Below are 19733 nucleotides of genomic sequence, written 5' to 3'. Positions count from 1 at the left end.
AGTAGTCAGACAAGGAAGCCCAAAGAATGAATGGGCAATGTCAGAGGCTGCAGGGAGGTCAGTGAGGAGGAGGACTGAAAAAAGGCCATTGGACTTGGCTATTGTAAGATCTTTGGTGAGAGGCAGCACAGTTGGTGATGGAAAGCTGGCTTTGAGGTAGGAAGACGGGTTCTAAAGTCCTGCCTTTCACACCTCCCAGCTGTATGACAGTCCTGGGAGAACCTGCCATCTAAGTAGACTGGGGAGGAGAAGCAGGCAAGGGCAGCAAGCTTAAACATTCACATCGGTTCTGTAAGAACCTTAGAAACTTAGAACCTAAGGGGATCCAAAGCCCTCACCACACTGGGCCCGTCCCGTCCTGTCTTCACATCTCCCTTTTAAACTTGAGTAGGGCAGGCCTAGAGTGTCAAGCGAAGCCCCCAAGGAACTATTAGGATCAGTCCATAAACTGCTCAAGCTTGAAGGACCTCAAGAATAATGGGGTCTTCTGAGGACACAGATGAGACAGGAAGCAGACACCATAAAGAAATAGTCTGAGCAGAGGTGGCACAGCCGTCTTTTCTTGCTTTGGTGTGTCCTCCTGCCCTCACTGGATTATAAGATCTTGGAGGGCAGGGGCTGCCTTGGGGCTTGGTGGGTCCTGGCTCAGAGTGCTTAATAAACTTTTTTTAATGAAAATTTTACAAATATATATAAAAATAATGTTTTAAAGTTTTAAAGTCCTTTGCAGAGATTTCTTTGGATACTTATGACCACCATGGGAGGTAGGTGCTATTATTCTGAGGCAGGCAGATTAATGACTTAAGGTGACATTGTAAAGACGTGTTTGAAGTTGGATTTGACTCCAGGTACAGTGTTGCTTCACAATGCCACCTTTCAGAGCCAAGAATTAGAACATAGAAGCCCCCCCCCCCCCCATTGTGGGGAGTGACACATAATAGATTATTACAGCGAGGTAAGAAATGAGCAGTGTGATGAGTACAGAGAAGCATGGGAAGATCTCTGTGACCTGATGCAGAGAGCCAGCTGGGCCAAGAAAACAACTACTTCACCAAAGAATGAAGTGAAGAGTGAGTGGAACAGCACTAGAAAGATCCAGTAGGGGCAAACATGGAGAGGGAAAAAAAAAAAACACAGCCCTAAATGGAGGTGGGGGCCCACAGGCACGTTTCCAGACCCCTTCAATGGAGCTATCCGTTGGGCTTCCTTTTTCTTCTCTAAAATAATACTCTGTCAGATGGGATGGCTCTTGGAGAGGGGAAGGGGACAAGGGGAAGAATATGTGGGATGTTATGGTGATGTAAGAAACGAAAGACCAATTAAAACTTGAAAATATTTTAAATGTTAGATTGGAAAAGTAAACTACCCCCAGGATTGGCAGTTGAGAGCAGCCCCCAAGCCCCAAGAGTCCCCATGCCAGATGAAGACCCCATTTCACTTGGGCTCATCGTCAAGCTTTTCCTGACAGAAGCTAAATTTGCCCGTGAAACCTCTATCCATCATCAGCCCCTTGTGGGCTTAGGCAGAACAAGTAGGACCCCTCTTTGGCATGAAATCCCCTCAGAGATCCCAGCCTTCTTGCCATCCATCCATCACCCCTTCTACAGGCAAACCAGGTCCAGCTCCACCAGTCTCCTCCTGGCATGGACCCAAGGCCCTACTCTGTCCCAAAGGGGCCTTTAGGATGTCCTCTGGCTCAACAGCACCTTTCCGAATGGAGTCTTGATGTGGGCCCCAAGGAGGAGACTGAAATAGGGCCAGGGGCTGGAAATGAGTTGACTTGAAATGCTCCCTAACAAGGAGAGCTGCCTTAGGACAGAGTGATGCTTCCTAGTCCCTGCAGGGGCTCTGGGGGGGGAACCTTCCAGAGGGGGCTGCACTCCCCCCACTCCCCAATGCCAAGGGGAAGTGGTGACCCTAAGAGCTCCTGGGGCTGATCTCCGGGCCAGCTGCTCTACAGTGCTGTGACCGGAGAAGGCAGACGACCTGGGCCAATTACATGCCAGGCAGAAAGCTCCGTGGGATGGCAAGGATAGCGCTGTGTCATGGATGCCTGTGCTTTCTCTGGGAAGGCTCCCCTCCCAGGCTCCCCCAATCTTGCCCATAAATGTCCCCACACTGAGCCCCTCAGGGCCTGATGCTGCACCAGCTCAGCCCCCCCACGGCGTGGGCCCCTCTAAGTAGCACACAAGCCCAGGAGCAGCGCCTTCCAGTAAGGAGTCACCTGTTCTGGGAAGGGGAAGGATGGGCCTGGAGCTGAAGAGCACAGAATCGTTCCAGAGGGCGCCACTTTGGCAGATCTCTTTATTGTTGGCGGGCAGCAGCCCAGGTCAGCGTGCCTGCCTGCAAAAGGCTCAGTTAGCAGGACTGCTGCGGGAAGCCCTCGTGCTTCCCGGGGAGGAGCAGGGCTCTTTCTCTTCCACGTTCAGCACGGTGCCTGTGACAAGGCCGCTGTCTTCTAGGGTCTGCTCTGCTGCCACTTCCAAAGGTCTTCTGGGAAAGGAAGTGCAGAGGGTGTAGTTGGAGCTGTGATAGCCAGCTTTCGTCATCCAGTCCAACAATACCTAGAAGGCAAAGAAGCCGCGGCCTGGCAAGTGGGTCCCTGGCGAGGCCTTGGCCCCAGCAGCATTCCCTTCGCAGAGAACCCCCACCCCGGGCTTCCAAAAAGGAAAACGGCAGAGGCTCCAGAGGGCTTGAGCTGGTCAACACTGGCTCCATCACCAGACTGCCTGCCTGAGAGGGAGGCCCTGGCCCCAAGGGGAAGAAGCCCGTTGTTGTTTCACTCCCTCGTTTTACAGAGAAGACGGGCTAAAGCCTAAATCGGTTACCTGCGAATCTGTCCCACAAGGCACCAGTACAAGCTGAGAATACCGAGACCAGGGAGGATCACTAGACCACAGAGGGCTGCCTGCTGCTCTGGGGTGATGGGGTGGCAGGCCCCAGGCTGGTTGCAGAGGGGGCTGCCGGTGCTCAGCCCGGGGGAGCCCTCTCCCTGCCGGAAGCTGACACCAAACCCCCCTAGAAAGCCCGCCAGGACTTACCTGGGAGCGGCACCACTTGTAAAACCTGCGCTGGAGCAGCTGCCCATCGGGACAGCGGAGAGCCACGGCCACCACCTGGAGCAGAGACCCGGGTCACCGGGCAGCCTCCCCCTCCTGCCCCACCTGCAGCTGGCCTTCCTCCAAGCTCCCGACCGTGCGCTTGAAATCATGCAAAATGGAGCTCGTATTTAGTTATCGGGGAGCTAAAGCCTCCCATAGGGGAGGCTCTGAGGTCCCGGCGGGGTTCTGGCAGCCTCTGGATCACCCGGGAGGCCCAGGAAAGGCTCAGTGAATGGAAGCCGAGATGGCCGGAAGTAACCCCAGGGCAGGTTCTGTGCCATCAGCAGTGGGCTCGGAGCCCCAAGACTCCAGCGGCACGGCATTAACGCCAGTCCCCCTCCTCTGCTGGGTGAGAAGCCCTGGCTGTGCAGCCTTTGGGCTGCCCGGCTACAAGACGGAGGCTCCCCGAGGAGGCCCTCCAACACAGCCCCGCCAGGGGGGCCGAGCTGGGCACAGCAGGCGAGGGTCTGTGGCTGTGTGAATGTCCGTCTGGGGTAAGCCGGGAGCCCCAAACAGCCCCCGGGCCCAGCAAGGAAGGTTCTGGCCTCCAGAGCCCTTGCAGCTCAGGGTGGGACGAACATGGCACAGCACACGAGGCGGGTCCATCGCCTGCTTCATCGCTGCCCCAACGCAAGGAGCCACCCCACCAGCACCCGTCAGGCGTCCCGAAGGGCACCGTGCATAAACGTTTAACATGCTTGAGCCGTTCCTTCATTCCTCACGGAGAGGGCAGCCCGTGAAAGGGGAAAGAGACCAGGAATTCTGGCAAGTGGCAATGAGGTGGGCCAGCGCTCCCGGCAATGCAAATGCCGAGAGGTGGGAGATGGAGGGTTGTGCCTGAGAAACAGGGAGGCCACTGGTGTGCTCTGCACAAAGGTGAGGCCAGAGAGGCAGGGGAGGTTCAGGCTGCAGAGGATGGGCAGGAGAGGGGGCCAAGGGAAGGAAGACCTGTGAGGTGGTCAGCTGACCTGCCTGAGCAGGAGGGGTGGTAATGTGTGACTTCGGGCACTGGTGTGCCTGGGGTTCAGAAGGGGGTGCCACGCCTGACTCCTGTGCCAGCAGTGCTGCCCATCCAGTGGGATGGGGGGTGACCCCCCCACCTCACCAGCTCTCTCCCAGGCTGCTGCCTGCCCCTCTCCCGTCCGGCCTCCATTTGGCCATCAGAGGGATTTCCCTGGGCTCCCCTTGCCCGGGGGGCCCCCTCGCAGAGGACACGGGCTGCCCCAGGCCCTGGACCCCCCCACGGAGGGCCACGAACCGTGCTCCCTCATGACGCGGGGGCTCAGCGACCAGCAGAGCCAAGGTGCTTCCTCCTCCGTCTCTGTGTCTAAGGACGCCTAGCCCTGAGGGACCGGCCTCTAAGCAGACGGCTGCGTGTCCGGGCGCCCAGCCCGCGCCCCCACACCCGCTTCAGAAAAGGAAACACGAGGCTTACTTGGGCTGCTGTTTCGGGAGGTTCTTCAGGTAAAAGGAGGACCTGAGGGAGGAACAAAGGCTGCATTATAAAATGGAAAGTGGGGAGGTCCATTCAGAAAGAATCCCAGGGTTGTGGCCGGGAACACTGGGGCGGCGGGGCCTGTGCCCGGGACTCACAAAGGCCTCAGGCCCCTGTGCAGAGCCAGGACAACCCCCGGGCGGGGGACGCCTCGGCCTCAATCCTCGTGAAGGAAGAGGGGCCCACTCCCACGGAGCATGGCAAGCGCGCCCATCGGGCTACACCGGGGCAGCCGCCAACACCCCTGGAGGAGGAGGGCTTCCATCCGGGAACAAGGGCTACAGCGGGAATGGAAGGGAGGAGAGACCTGGGGGCTCCTCCCTCCAATCCAGAAAGGCTCCCCAGGCCCAGCGATGGAAAAAAGGGAAAGCTGAAGTCTGCTATCTTATGCCCTGAAGTGCCATCTGGACCGAGAAGGCACCGGAGGGGAGAGCCCTTGGGAACAAGGCGCATTTAGCCACCCTTGGAGCAGCACGGAATCGCTCGCCTGGGGGGCTTCCTTCCTGCTGGCCCGGAGCCCAGAGAGAACCCTACAGGAAAACCTTAACCATTGTGGCGCCTTCCTTGGAGGCAGGCAGAAGCCCGCAGTCCTGGGGCGGAGGTGGAGGATGGCCCTCCCAAAGTCTAGAAGAGAAAGGGAGACGTGGGGTCGTGGGAAGAGCTCACCAAGGCTAGAAAAGGCGGTGGCAAGGCCAGGGGGCAGAGCCAGGATGCCCCAGACTCACAAGAGCCATGCCTGACCTCATGATCTCACACCCGGGAGAAGGACATGGTCGCGGCTAGATCTTCCCTCCAGGCTCCTGGGCTCACGTAAAACCAGTCGCCACTTAAGGAAATGAACTCACCCTCGCCCCGGAAGGTCAAAGACTAAAGCTGAAGCTCAACTCCTCTGGCCACATAATGAGCAGCAGAAAAAAGACCGCTGGAAAAGCCCCTGAAGGGGAGAGAGATGGAAGGCCAAAGGGGCAGGGATGGCAGAGGAGGAGACTGACAAAGTGTCCTGCCTACCTTCCTCCAGACCGGGCCCCCTGCCTGCCTGGGATCCTGCCCTGTGACCCCTGACAGCCTGACCAGCAGCAGAGTGGAGCTGCTCCATGCAGCATGGAGAGCCAACTGAAGAGTCTTGGGAGGAGCAGCCATTTCCACGGGTTGGAGGCACTTCTCCCTGGTGGTCTGAAAACCATCCTGACTGGGGCTCTTTGGAGGCAACCTCGCCTCTGTCTTTGCCTGGTCCTTCCTAGTGTCTGTGGGGGGTGGGGTGGGAGGTACCAGCTCCTCCTGGTCCAGAAGGCGGGCTAGGGGCTCCCCTTTGTTGGGAGGGAGGCTGCCCAGGACTCTCTCCTAGGAGGTTCTCATGGGCATTTCCATTTAGGCTCAGCAGCCTTCTGCTAAGCCTGGCAAACAAAGGGGTTCGATGCTTCCAGCTCTCAGCCACAATGAGGCTACCTTCTTTGCTCTGAGCTGCTCAGGAGAGACTGAAACATGGCCCCCCTGCCCAGGCAGCTTCCGTCTCCTGGAGGCTTCCTTGTTCGGGGTGTCCCCAGACGCTCTATTTTCACTGTCAAGTCCTGGTTCTTCACGACCCTGGTCAGGGAAACAGAATAATTGAGAGCTCTCTCTCTAGACTTTTCCATCCAACAGAAGCACTCTCTTCCTTTTCTACTCACGTCCCCAGCTTTAGGCATTCCATAAGCACTTTAAAATGTTTTATTTTCTTTCCCCTATTACATATCAAAACAATTTTTGAAATGTTCATTTTAAAAAGTTTTTAGTTCCACAAGCCCTCCCTTCCTCATTCTCTCCCTGCCCTCCCCTCTACCTGAGACAGTGAGTACCTGATAAAGATTTTACGTGTGCCATCATGTAGAACATTTTTCTATATTAGTCCTTTTGTGAAAGATCTCAATGGAAAAAAGAAGGAAATGAATGTTTCAGTCAGTATTCCGACTCCATCAGTTCTTTCTTGGGGCAGCTGGTATTTTTCATCTGGAGTCTCTGGGATGGCCTTGGACCACTGCACTGCTGAGAATGATCACTGTACAAAATTGCTATTACTGTGTACAGCGTTCTTTTGGTTCTGCTTAGTTCACTTCGCATCAGTTCATGCCATAAGCATTCAATATTTTTTTCATTCATTCATTCATTCATTCATTCATTCATCCATCCACTTACTCCCTCTTCAATATAAAATGTAAATGAGACCACCCCTTGAGAGGAGAGTGTAGTCCTGGGGGTGGAAAGCTGGGACTCCCTTCCACTCTCCTAAGAACCGGGAGGGAGGCCAGAGATGCAGGAGGTTAATTCATGTCTCTAAGAGGGCCTTCAGAAGGTGACAGCCCCGCTCCATTTTAGAGCTAAGGTCAGACTTTGTCACCTTCAAACAAAAGCCTTGTTCAATATGTCCCTTCTTTACCTTTAGGCTGTCCAACCATCACTTTTAAATACAAGAATCCGTGCCCAAGAAAGACTCTAGGGCTTATTTTGGGGTCCTTTTAGGTAGGGTTGAGCAGAAAGCGCAGGAATCATTTCATTAAGCAGAGCTTCCTTACTTCCACCTCGATGGAACTCGTTTAAATGTTGAAATTCTTTTTTACGGATGCATTTCCCCCTTAAGTCTAAAAGTTCCCTGGCACAAGGTGAGAGAGAGGAAGGGGCCAGGATCCTCAGTTTCTCCAGATGGAGAACAAAGGGGCTGCGCCTGTCATGGTCATCTGGTCCTTCTGGGGCTCTTCGGTCAGGTGAGACAAGGCTCCCAGAGCTCAACATCCTCTAGGGCTCATGTGACCCCAGGATGGTCAGCCTCGGTTCCAGATAATCATCACCTGTCCATTTTGCCAAAGCAGCCTTGCATTTTACCCAGAGAGCTATGAATTCAGAGTAAACTGAGTATGTGTGTAAAAGAAATCTTGCTCAAGGGTTAGGGAAGTCTCAACACTCATAGCACTCCAGGTTGTTAGCAGCTGGGCCAAAGGAAAGGGGGTTGAAATTTTGGCAGTCCCTTTGACTTGCCAGTCAGAATGATCTTGACTACTCCATCCACAAGCAGCATGACTGAAGGGCACTCTATAGACCTGCTCTAGGTGTAAGGGGGAAGAGTTCAAGCTTCTTACTCTTGAATTCTAGACTTCTATGCAAAGAGGACCCATGCGGGCCATTTCAGAAGTGGTTGGAGCAAGAAGTGACCTAGAACCACCAAATGGAATCACCCGATCCACAGAAGAGAGGAAAGCCCTTCCCACTGCTCCCTGGATCATATTCAAACTGGCAGCTCAAGGGCCACCTGATCTTGACCAAGCCTTTGGACCACCCGCCATCACTCTTCTGATATGGCAACTGGGCGGAAAAGAACAGAAAGTCTCTCTTTTTGTTCTCTCCCAGAATCCCACCTCTTCTCCCCCAAAAGAAAAGGAACAAACAACAGTCACTGTAAAGAGAGAACAAGATTATAACAGTGAGAAGGACTCACTCAAAGAACAACCATTCACCCAGGAAGAGTACAATGGGAGTACGCCAAGCAGAACCTTCTCTCACCCCAAGCTTGTAGCCATCAGTTGACTTCCAGGTTTCACCCATCATCTGAAAGAAGCATTCTTCCCGCTCTCTTAGCTTCTTTTCCTGACGAGGTTTCAAGACATTCTTTAGGTATTCACTACTCTGTTCATAAAAAGCCAAAACAAGGATGGTGAAGCTTTTCTGGTGCTCCTGGAGGCCCAGGGAGCCCCCAATCTTCACTCAGACCCACAGTCCCCATTCAGATGGAGCTTAGGGCTTCCCCCTCCCACTTCACCTGTCCCCCAAGGGCAAAGAAAACCCTCCACTAACACTAGAGTATACTGGTTGGTGCCCCAGCCAGTCTGAATACCCGCTTAGCCCGTGGGAATGACAGAAATACATTCCCGGGCTTCACTACAAATGAATGTTCTTTGTTCACTTCTGAAACATCCCAATTCTCCCCATGGCCCATGAGCAAAACCTGGGCCAAGGCCAAAGCAGAGCGTGGAAGAGGAACAAATAGGCCCCCAAAACTGTTAAGAAGAAAGAAAACGGACCTATATCAGGCCCTTACTACGGTGCTAAAGGTCAGAGACACAGCAAAGAGAAAGCCATTCTAATGGGGGAACCTAACAAACAAAAGGAAGCTGAAAAGAAAGTGGGGAGTGAGGTACCTGCCCAGGGGTCCACTTCTGAAGTCTGGAAGCCAGGCATAAGAGCAGGAGGGGAATGAGGGCTAAGGTCTAAAAGGAGTATCCAGAGAGGACACTCAATAGAAGGGGGTTTTCAGCAAAAGGAACAAAGGAAAGAAGTTAAGTTGGTTTTATTCCATTTTCGCCCCTCTTTTCAAATGAAAATGTATTCCCCATCGAAGGGAGTTCAGTGGTGCCCCAACACAGATGCCCGTCCTCCATTGGCTCTGTGGAAAGGCAAGGCCCAGTGGTTGTCCTTAAGGACTATCTTTTGTGGAAGCGTGGTGATCTGGTGAATGAACCACTTGGGGAAGGGCTGCCTTGGGCAGACGACCCATTTCCTGGCTCTGTCTCGGGCAGGGACTCTCTGAGCAAGCCGGACTCGCTCCACAAAGGGCACTCGCTCTGCAAGGGTGCAGCCCTGACCTAAAGCAGCCCGCAAAGCCCCAGGCACAACTTACCTGGCTACACAGAGCCTCTTGCTGCTCTTCTCTGGCCTGTTTTTGCCTTCTTTTGTTCTCTTCTTCTGTTACTAAGATAACACAGGAGAGCGTTCTTATTCTCTAATTACCTAGACAGAAATCCAGTTCAAGGAGGACATCCCCAGTGTTCTAAGGGCAGGGAGCCTTCCATGCCTTCTCTAGGGCATGACATTAGCACCTTCCCTGCCCCGAGGTCCGAAGAACAACCAGTAGAAATACAGGGATCCTGAAAGGGATGCGCTCACTGAGGACTACAGCTGGTGGTGGAGCAGACAAGAGTGCTCTGTCTGGATCAGACTGCTACTACTAGCTATATACCTTAATTCTGTTTACCTCAGTTTCCTCATCTGTAAAACAAGCTCCTCCCTCCCAAGGTGGCTGTGAGGCTCAAGTGAGATGATATTTGTAAAGTGCTTCACATTGGAACAATCAAACGTGATAGACTTTACTACTAACGACAATGCAGGTACAACCGAGAAAAATAGTTAAAATTAAAAAAAAAGGAAAATAAAGAGCTTTGCAAACTTTAAAGTGCTCTAGAAACGTGAGCTATTATTGCTATTATCAAAGGCTACCTGAGTAAATGGGAGGATCCAGTCTTGGGATATCCTACATCTAACGTGGGACGAAACCTTGGTTCTAATTTTAGCAGATGGAGAAACCAAGGCCCGGGGGGTATCACTGATCCCTAATCAGGGCTCCTCCGTGTCCGAGGGGGTAGCTGAGTTCAGCCTCTTGCCACCCTGCCCTGCTGTAAGACTGGGGGATGCTAGAGAGATCGGGGCTTCCTTAAATTGGGGCCGGAGGCCCAGCATGACCGTATGGGCAGGCCTGGCCTGGGATTCCCAGGCAGCTTCCTCCTCCAAGCCCTCATTCAGGGACTGTAGAGACTGGGAACCGAGGCAGCGCCCAAGTAAACAGACGTCTCTTTCAGCTCCTGAGTCTGGAGGGCTGGGATCACGGGGTTTGGGAGGAAAGAGAACTTGGAGATGCTGAGTGCAGCCCTCTCGTGTCACAGAAGAGCAGGAGGCCAGGAGAAGAGACATAACTCACGCAATTAAGGACCCTGATTTAAACCAGTCAAGGCCCTTTGTAGACATATGTTTTGAGCGATCCAGAGGAGCTCACCAGGGAAGGGAAGACTGGGGGCAAGAGGAAAGGCGTTGAGTTTAGTGCAACCCGGCAGCAACTAAGGGAGACAGTGCATGGATGGGACTGGGGGAACAGCCTTCGTGCTCCCTTTCCATCTGCGCCTCGCACAGCCTGCTGATGCCAATCGATTTCCCCAATGGGCTTGCATCCTGGGACGAGAAGGTGTGCCACGAGGGACTGTGGCTTCCTGGGAGGCATCCGCATCACGGTGTCCTGCACGGCAGGGTTGGATATCCTAGTCTATCCCCTCCGCTACTGATGCTCTGGCCCTGCAGCTCTAAAGGAACAAGCAGGCAGCAGAAGAGCCATAGCGTGGCTCATGCATGGAGATAAAGGCTGAGGCAGAGCCGTATACTGAGTTTTACAGTGTTTACCGATGCCATTGCACAACTATGATTCACAGGACGGGGAAATCTGACGTCCAGCTCGGGAGAACCACTCCGGAGCCGGAGCACGCTGGATTACCTTTCCTGCCCTAAGCTAACGGCGGAGAGGAGTACTTGGAGACAGTTTAGTTTGCCTTGCTTTTATTTCTTTAAATTTCTTCCTTTTTATTCTGACTCTAGACACCAAGTAAAAATGGAATTTTCATATGCACAGCAGATAGAAAAAGATGCACCATGAAACTGAGCCCCAGCCTGGGTGCCAACAATCTGCTTGGGCTGGACGACATCTCAATCACCCGTGACTGGCATAAAAAGTAGCATGTCTAGTCCCTAAAAAGCTGGGCATGCTAAGCGCCTTCCCCAGAGCCCTGAGGCCAGTACCGTGTGGGTGCTGAGTAGTTGCCAATGGAATGGATTGGCGCCACGCCTCTGGCTTCCCACATGCTGCCACGACTGACCTGACAAAAAGCTATGTTCTTGATAGGGTGTGACGTAGGAAAAAGACCACTGGGCCCCGAGTCAGAGGTCCGGGGTTCAAGTTTTCCCTCCACTAGGCTGGGCATTGGCACAGCAGTAGGAAGGAACACAACAAAGGAAGTGCGGTGGGCTGAAGGATCCTCCAGTGCTTGCAAGCAGCCAGACACAATCAAAAGAACAAGGAAACAGTAACTAGGATGGGGCCACTTCTCAGATAAGCCTATGGATTACTTAGATTCACAATTATGAGACCTCTTCACACTGGGGAAGAAGAGAGAAAATGAGACCCAGGCTCCCATTTTCCAGTGGGTTGCTCAGACACCCTTGGGGTTATGCCAAGGGCCCCCACTTTGGAAAGCACCACTTACTCCACTGCAAGTTCCATGACCGTGTCCCCTATGCCCCTGTCCAGGTCCTAGAACAGACCCTGTGGGCCCTCTAGTGGAGACCTCCTGCCACTCTGGCTCACTGGAATCATTAAGGACTACGCTGAACCCAAACCAAGCAGCTCTTTCTTCATCCAGCATGCTCTGTTCTACATCCCCAAGTTTTCCTCAAGAAGAGAATGGGATTCTTCACCAAGGAGTGCTTTAGAGAAGGAAAGTCAGAAACCCAGGCAGGCAAGAGAGCTCAAAAGTGGCTGACTAAACTGATGACAGATGGGAAAGGGGGAACTATACCGTGGACATCCAGGGTTTTATGTATAATCCTCTTTTCTGTTTTATTTACACAGAAATGCCCATTTTGTCGAGTGTTTGAGCACAAATAAAATAAATGGAAATAAACAGACCTGAGGTTAGGAAACTATCCATTGCATTCCTTGCACTAGCTAGTTAGCATTCTTCCAACCTAGTTCAAAAGTGATCCTCCTTGGCCTGAGAAAATTGAAGGAAAATAAAGTGTGGGCAGCAGCTAAACTAGTCTTCACCCCGGGGTCTGTGCTCACTGTCTTGTCCCTAAGTTAAGCCTCCTCGCTCTGCCAACACAGCTAAAAGGACTGCATCAGCTCATTCTGTCTTGGTGTTCCTGACCCCATTATTTCAGGACCATGCCATGTTCTTATAGTCATCATCTGGTACCTGCCCTTGCCTCAATCTTCTATTTCTTTTTAAAATCTAAGCTAGTAACAAGTCTTACTAGAAAGGAGGAGAATTAATCAATGTTTGAGGATTTGAATGTTTTGCAAAAACAATAGTCTTGTTATTTTTTCTCCTTTTTTATGAACTGAACATCATCAAACATTTCAATATTCAAACAACAAAAAAAGAAGTTTAAAAAAGGGTGGCAGTTAGGTACTCTTCCTTTTGCAACATCATTGTCACCACCCACCAACACCCTGTCCCAGACAGAGGCCTCTCTTTGTAACCAATAAGTGGAATCCAACAAAACAAATTCCTACATTGGTTCAGCCATTTCCCATTGGCCAGGTTCCCTCTGTTCTTAGCTACAAAAAAAAGGCTACTAAAAAGACCTAAAATGAGCCAATGTGGTCTCCACTACTGTAGGGCTAACCTGCCCCAGAGCCTTTTAGTCCAAGGGATCCTAGCCCTCTGACATCTTCAATAGGAAAATCTAAGGACATGTAGACTATGTCAGCTTTCCTCTACCTCCAACTTGGGAAAGGACTGGCCACTCCCTTCTCACCTCAACATCCATTTTCTTCCTGAGAGTAAGAATGGGGGGGGAAGGGGGAAAAAGAAGATAGCAGAGAGAGAAGGTGTGGGAGACAGGAGAGGACAGAAGGACAGAGAAAGAGGGAGAGAGAGAAGTGGTTTGGATAACTGAAGTGTCTCTTCACAATAAACTAGACTCATACTCAGTTTCCTGAACTCATCTAGTTCCTCGTTCTGTCCACGTAGTGAGCAAATCTTGCCTGTGTCGGAACCATCCTGGTCTCCCTGCTCTGGATCCCGAATCTCCTTCCATGAGCAGCAGCGTCCCTTCTCCCCATACAAGGTGGCAACGCTGACCAAGCCTACTGCTTTGGACAAAGCCACACAGAGCCGGCACAGGCAGTGCAGGTCCCTGGTCTCCATGATCCTGATGAGGCCTGCCCACCTGCATTACAGGCTCTAGCCTAAACTTTGGGCATTTGTATGCAGACACTTGGTGCCACGTTTAGCCTTGGTTTGTATGCAATGGGCCTCCAGGGCTCAGCACCACTCTCCTCCTCTGTTTTCGTTATGTTGCTTTGGGGGGGCAGAGACTCTCTAGCACTGGGTGCAGTAGCTGGCACGTCGTAGGCGTTCAATACATGCTTGCTGGCTTCTCTTGACTTCCTCCGGTATCAGACTCCCTCAGACCCCTAGCTGAGCCCTTCTGATGAGTCCGAGCAGACCCCCAGTAAATATATTCTCACCCTCCTCAGCTAAGTGTGGGGCTCAGAAGCCCCGATTCCCTTCTTTTCTGCATTCTTGGCTTCCACGGGTGCAGTCTAAAACAGCTTCACATTAGAACACACATATCGGGAAGGAGCATCACCCGACACAAACCCAGCAGTCTTTTACAGAATGATAACACGGGGGTCCAGGTTTTGCTTTCGTCTACACAGGAAATGAACAGGCCTGGATACACACCCAGTTCATCAAGTCAGAGCAGCAGAGGTCTCTGGGGAGCAATGGAGCATGGAGAACACAAATGACCACCTCGAGGTCCCCAGACATGGGCGACAGTGAACAAATCCACCCTGTGCCCGTGGGGCCCCCAAAGCTCTCTTTTCAGTTCTCTTCTTTCTTCTCTTCATAGGCTCTTATTTCATGACCTCATTGGTTTCTGTGACTGAGAGTCAGGAAGACTTGAATTCAAATCCCACCTCAGACATTTACTAGCTGTGGGACACTGGGAAAGTCACTTAACCTGACAGGTTGCCTCAGTTTCCTCGTTTATCAAATGGAGCTTATAATAGCCTCTCCTTCCGAGGGTTGCTGTGTGAATTAAATAATAACTGCAAAGTGCTTTGTCCAGTGCTTGCCACATTGGACGTTCCATATCAGTGTTGGTGATTGATATCCCATGAGCTGCTGCAGGACGTGGCTTGGACCAGAAGGCCTCTAGCTCCCTTCCGTCTCTGAAATCTGGCTGGGGGAGTCTCTGCTGCCCACCTCAGATGCAGGGAGCAACTCTAGGAGCCAGCCATCCCCCATGGACACACAGAGAATCAGGGGAGTCTGGAGGCCGAGGGATGCACAGGCAAAAGAGAAGCATGAAGCTGGCCTCATCACAATAGGCTGTGACTCATCCATAATATATTCTCAAAATGGGTCCTATAGAAAACAGCAATGCTTTCCTTTCACTGGGTTCCTGCTGTGTTACCACCAGTTTCCGCTGGCCACACTTCCTAATCCCAGCAGGACGTCAGAGGTTAGAACGGGAAGGGATAATCGGGTCCCACTCACACATTTCTCAAGATGAAGAAACTGAGGCCCGGGGAGTTCCAGCAATTATAGGCCACAGTCACAGAGCAGCGAACCACTGTATAAGCTCATAGCAGGACAAGACAGAGAAGTAGAAATGCTAAAGGAATTCTTAGGGGCCATCAGCTTACCTGTCAAACACACTTTGGATGGCGCTTGAGATGTTAGCCATGGGGTAGTTACTGAAATAATTAAAGTCAGGATAGCGAGAAACAGCAAACCCCTGCCAAAGAACAAGAAGATGTCCTTCCATCCTAGTGGGAAAAAATAAGCATTGATCATCAGACTTCCAAAGATTCAGCCTGGTTCTAACTAGAGGCAATCGCACATCAGGGGATTATTTGCAGGACAAAGAAAGCAGTAAAACTGGAATTTCTTTTTCTGAATTGCCTTCATCCACATACCTCCTCTGCAAACAATAGGGTCTCTGGTCATCTATCCCTCCCACCCAGAAGCAATGCCATCTTACCTTTGCCCCTTAGAATGCCTTGTTTCCTCCCAAATTCTGCATAACTGTCACCTTCTCCATGAGGGCTTTCCTGTAACTGGCCCAGCTGCCATTTTCTTTTGTGGAGGGGAGTCATATGTACATGTTCTCCCTCAAAAGAATGTACACTCTGAGGGCAGGGGCTGTGGGAGGAACCAGCATCTTCTTGGCTTATGAATAGAGCAATGACTAAAGAATGGATTTAATGTATGAAATACACCAGTGGACCTCTTAGGGCAAGAGGAAGCCCCCTGCAGTTTCCTGAGCAAGAGAGAAAGAGACAGTTACTTAGAGACAGCACATTGGTGAATGAGTGGCAGCTGGATTGGAAATGGGAGAGAAAGAAGGCAGAGAGTCCATTTCAGAGGTGATGGCAGCCATAAGAATGGAGAGAAGGGGTCAGATGATGAGATCTACTCTGGAAATAAAATCAGCAAAACTGTCTGGATATGAGGGATGAGAGGAAGTCAAGAATGACTTCCAGTTGGTAAAGCTGGATGACTGGAAGGAGAAAGGCATTTTCAAAAGAAAGATTCTGGTATGAGACAAGATGAGGTGAAATGCCTGCAGGCCACCCATTTGGGGATTTTCAATAATAGCTGGAGATGTGGAACTGGGGTTCAAGAGAGAAATGTTAGATTTTCTGATCCAGGATTCATCTCCATATGAAAGTGGGACCCAAAGGCACCAAGGGGGCAAATGTAGAGACAAAGGAGGGCCTGGAAAAGAGTCCTGAATAAGCAAACCCAAGGCACAGGGAGGGCAGAGTAGGAACAGAGTTCTAGAAAGAAGGATCAGCCAGACAGGTGGAAGGAGAAGCAGGAAAAAGCACTGCCACAGAAACCCAGGGAAGAGAAATGCTTTAGAAGGACAACAACAGTATCTAATGCTGTAGGGAGGTCTAGGGGGCTGAGAACTGAAAAAAGGGCCATAGGAACTGGCCATTAGCAGATTACTGATCACTGGCAGTTTCTGTTGAGTGGTAAGGTCAAGGCTAGATAGAAAATGAAGATGGGGTGATAAAATAGAGGAGATATGGGGTAGATGCATGGGAAAACCATAGCTTTTTCTAGGAGATTGACTGTGAAAGGAATGAGAACAAAGGAGAGTAGCTGGGGGGTGAGGGATCTGTAAACCTCAAAATTCCTTAGACTTATAAATGTTGGAAATTTCACCATTGGGATATTTCATACTTGGAAAATTTCTTACTGATAGTCTATTGGAATGGGAACCCCATTGGCATGGGAGGTTCCTTCTCTTCCCTTCTTAAGATTACTTTAGGACAGAAACCTTTTGCTGAACAATGGAAAGGACTTTGACCTATGCTTAAGCATAGAACAGGAATTTCTTTGAGTCATGATTGATTTTAGAATTGATACAATGGAGCTACTTGGAATCAATCTCCACCCTATTCAGTCCTAACAGGATTGAGTAAGGGCTGCAGCCTAGATCAAAATTTAATTATTCCAATCTCTACCCTACTCAGGTTAACAGGATTTAGAAAGGGCTGTAGCAAAGGAGCAAAGATTTAATTATTTGAAAATATGACCTTCAACAGACATGTGCAAAGCCTCTGGGCGGTCCTGGGTTAAGCTAGAGCCTCCATTGGCACAGGGAAATTGATGGACAGTGATTGGTAGATGTGAGAACTGAGGGGAGGCAACTTGGAGGGTTTCCTTAAGGATAGGGGGGTCTGAAGATGAGAGGTGGTTGAGAAGTTGGTCGGAGTGGTGGCAGTGTACTCTGAGAAGCTTGCTCTGAAGGAAGCTGAAGGTGGGGGCCTCTGAGACTGTTTCTCCATTTTGGTCACGTGAGTAATAGGGATCTCTTTTCTTTGCCTCAGCTATCTAAGGGCTTGGGCCTTTTGGCCCAGCCTAAACAGAAGGGGTATTTAAGCCCTATTCCCTTCTCTCCCTTTTTCTCTCTCTCTATCTCTAATTTCTTTCTTCCTCCTATTGTAATTAAACTCCATAAAAGATTGACTGCAAACTTGAGTTTTCATTTAGGAATTACATAGCTGAATTCCTTGGCGACCTTAAATTAATATATATCAGTCTTTTAAAGTGATTCCCTTGTCACAGATCCCAGGTTGAAAACTGCTCCTAACTCATGTCTAGCTAAGAATTTTTCCTATATCCACAGTTATGAAAGCAGGTGTCGTTGCTTTAATAATATGACTGAAATCTCCAATTTGTTGCTCCCTGTGTGATCTATTTCAGTGAACAAGTGTCAAGTTCTACTTTGATGACTGATCACTTAGTTGTGATGGCCCTGGGACATTCATGGCAACATCACAGAAAAGCACAAGATCCAGTAGGTCTTAGCAAACTGGAAGCACCATCAGAGCTAAGATTTTGCTGGAGGCCATAAGATGATCAATTTTTTGGCCACCAGTAAATCTCAAAGATTATCTACTAAATGAAAGAGGAATGGCAATCTCTTTCTGCAGGGAGAACTGTCCTATCAATGGAATTAAGAGCTCTGGGGATCAGAGCCCAACAGATGGAGCAGACATGGTGCCAGGAAGGTCCTGATTGGGACTCCTGCTAGGGGTGTGATTCTTACTTTCTTGGACTGATTCTCAAAATGCCTGGGAGGACTGCTTCTACAAGCCCATTATGTCAAGGAAGAGAAAAAAGGCAACCTCTTTCCAAAGTCACCAAGCCCCATCCCATCAAGGTTATGGAAACAAACATGATCCAGAGAAAGTGGCAAGGGGAGTAACTGGAGGGGATCCAGTGTATTCCACTAGTGGTGATGATATTGGATTCCAGTATTTAGGTAGCAATCCCAAGGGTTGAGTCAAATAGATGCAAGCAAAGAGTCACTAAGTTAGGTTTTGGAAAAACAGAGAATTAGAAATATTTCCACCTTGGAAATGAAAGGGTGGATTTTGGTCTCATTCTGGAAAGGGAAAAAAAAACAAACAGATCAGAGTTTTGGTTTTCACCTTGGTTCCCTGTGCCTCAGAGGCTACTCGATGTTTAGGCTATGTGAAGTCCAGACATATTTCTCTCATGGAAAGTGTCAAGATTTCTCAGTAAATCCTCTGTGCTTCGGCAGGACAAAATGAATGCCTATGAAATCTAGATAAGTTTTAAAACAGGAAGGCATCATTGTTCTCCTTAGTTCCAAATTATTTCCTGATGGGTTCTGGATGTGACATGCCATTTAACCTGATGCTGCATTTCTAAAGCACTTCCTGATTTAATTACTTTTTACCTAATAACATTCATTTACCATTCTGGAGTCTTTTTCTTGCTTATTTATTTTCTCCACTGACATTTCTTCCTGTGTCTACCAGTTTTCCTTATTGGACTTTTACTTTTTCCAGCCTATTTGTTACAGGTCTCATCACCTCTTTCCTATAGGAAGCCTATGTCGATAAGCACTGGTAATAGTCATTAACATTCCTTAGCCTAGGTGCTGATGGACAGGGGTCTAATTCATCTTAGGGCTCTGTCTCCTCAGATTCAGGAATTCTTAAGTTGGAGCCTATCAATTTCATTTTCTAATATTTTGGTATTGTATTTAATACAACTGCTTTCCTTCCTATATAGACTTAAAAATATTATTCTGAGAAGGGTCCATAGGCTTCACCAGACTCTCAAGGGAATCTCAACCCAAAAAAAGATGAGAAATTCTTGATCTAGATCAGAGGTGTCAAATTTGTGGGGAGTGGAGCTCCAAACAGATCAAAATGTTATTGGAAAACCATATGAAGAACAATCCAAATCACTGGTAATGAGAAATGCAAGCCAAACCTCAAGGCTGCACCACACCTTCTGAAAAATGACATAGCCCCTAAACTATCCAATAAAAGGCCGTGTGGGAGGCAGGGTGGAAGGATTGGTGTACCCATGCACAGCTGGTGCAGCTGTGAAATGCAATTTGGGATGATTCCCTAGAAGCCCTTGACAAGAACCAAGTCCCCATGGTCAGGGAAGGGCAAAAACGTAGATTCCCATCGATAGGGAATGGCTAAACAAACTGGCGCATGATCGTCCAGGAGGGTTACAGTGTGGGAGATGAATAAAGAAGACCGTGGGAAAAAAGTCCGCAGATTTCCTGGAAGGTAAGCCAACAGAGTCAGGCAGAACGCAGCCTCCTTCCCAGAATGCCTTGTATGCAGCACGCCCTCTCGCCCGTGTGGCAAGGCATGCTGGGAATCGTAGTCCTCTCGAGGACAGTCGGTGGACGCTCAGGGGCCTGGAGGGAGAAGGAGGAAGGGACGCCGGAGGAGACAGGGAGAGGGCCTTACCTGGATTAAGGCCCACGCTCCGTAGCTGCTGGCAAAAGAGGAGCGCGGCTGGGAAGGTCAACAGCAGCCAAATAGCGCGGGCCTCCATGGCGCCTGAGGCCGCTCCCGAGGCGCAAGCGCGGCTCCGCCCCTCGTGCCCGTCCTCCATACCGCCCCACCGCAGGCCACTACCATCTGGAGGACGGGCGGGGGACCCCGTAGAGGAGGCGTCTGGAAATGACATCTTTCAGCCACAGGCTAGTGGGGAGTCTGGAAACGAGTGGACGTTTGTGTTGTAAGGTTGCGTTACCTTATT

The 19733-nt window shown here is 50.4% G+C and overlaps 1 protein-coding gene across 3 annotated transcripts; it reads right to left on the bottom strand.

The window, feature by feature from the left end:
- Window positions 1–2290: 2290 nt before the first annotated feature.
- On the bottom strand, window positions 2291–19661 carry UBXN8 (UBX domain protein 8). Of its 3 annotated transcripts, none has more exons than XM_016422930.2 (8): window positions 19439–19661; window positions 14822–14944; window positions 9242–9312; window positions 8128–8250; window positions 6043–6180; window positions 4537–4578; window positions 3042–3116; window positions 2291–2564 (listed from the first exon to the last, which is right to left on the bottom strand). In XM_016422930.2, the coding sequence occupies exons 1-8, from the start codon at window positions 19659–19661 to the stop codon at window positions 2355–2357; spliced, it is 1005 nt and encodes a 334-aa protein (XP_016278416.2). In that variant the 3' UTR covers window positions 2291–2354. The 3 variants fall into 3 exon arrangements, with proteins under 3 accessions (XP_016278416.2, XP_056659692.1, XP_056659693.1); XM_056803714.1 differs by having other exon boundaries at window positions 2291–2493; XM_056803715.1 differs by lacking the exon at window positions 3042–3116.
- Between the last annotated feature and the right edge of the window lie 72 nt (window positions 19662–19733).

This window comes from Monodelphis domestica, chromosome 6 (genome assembly GCF_027887165.1).
Source record: "Monodelphis domestica isolate mMonDom1 chromosome 6, mMonDom1.pri, whole genome shotgun sequence".
In the NCBI taxonomy this organism is placed as follows: Eukaryota; Metazoa; Chordata; class Mammalia; order Didelphimorphia; family Didelphidae; genus Monodelphis; species Monodelphis domestica.
This window is presented reverse-complemented; position numbering and strand designations above follow the sequence as displayed.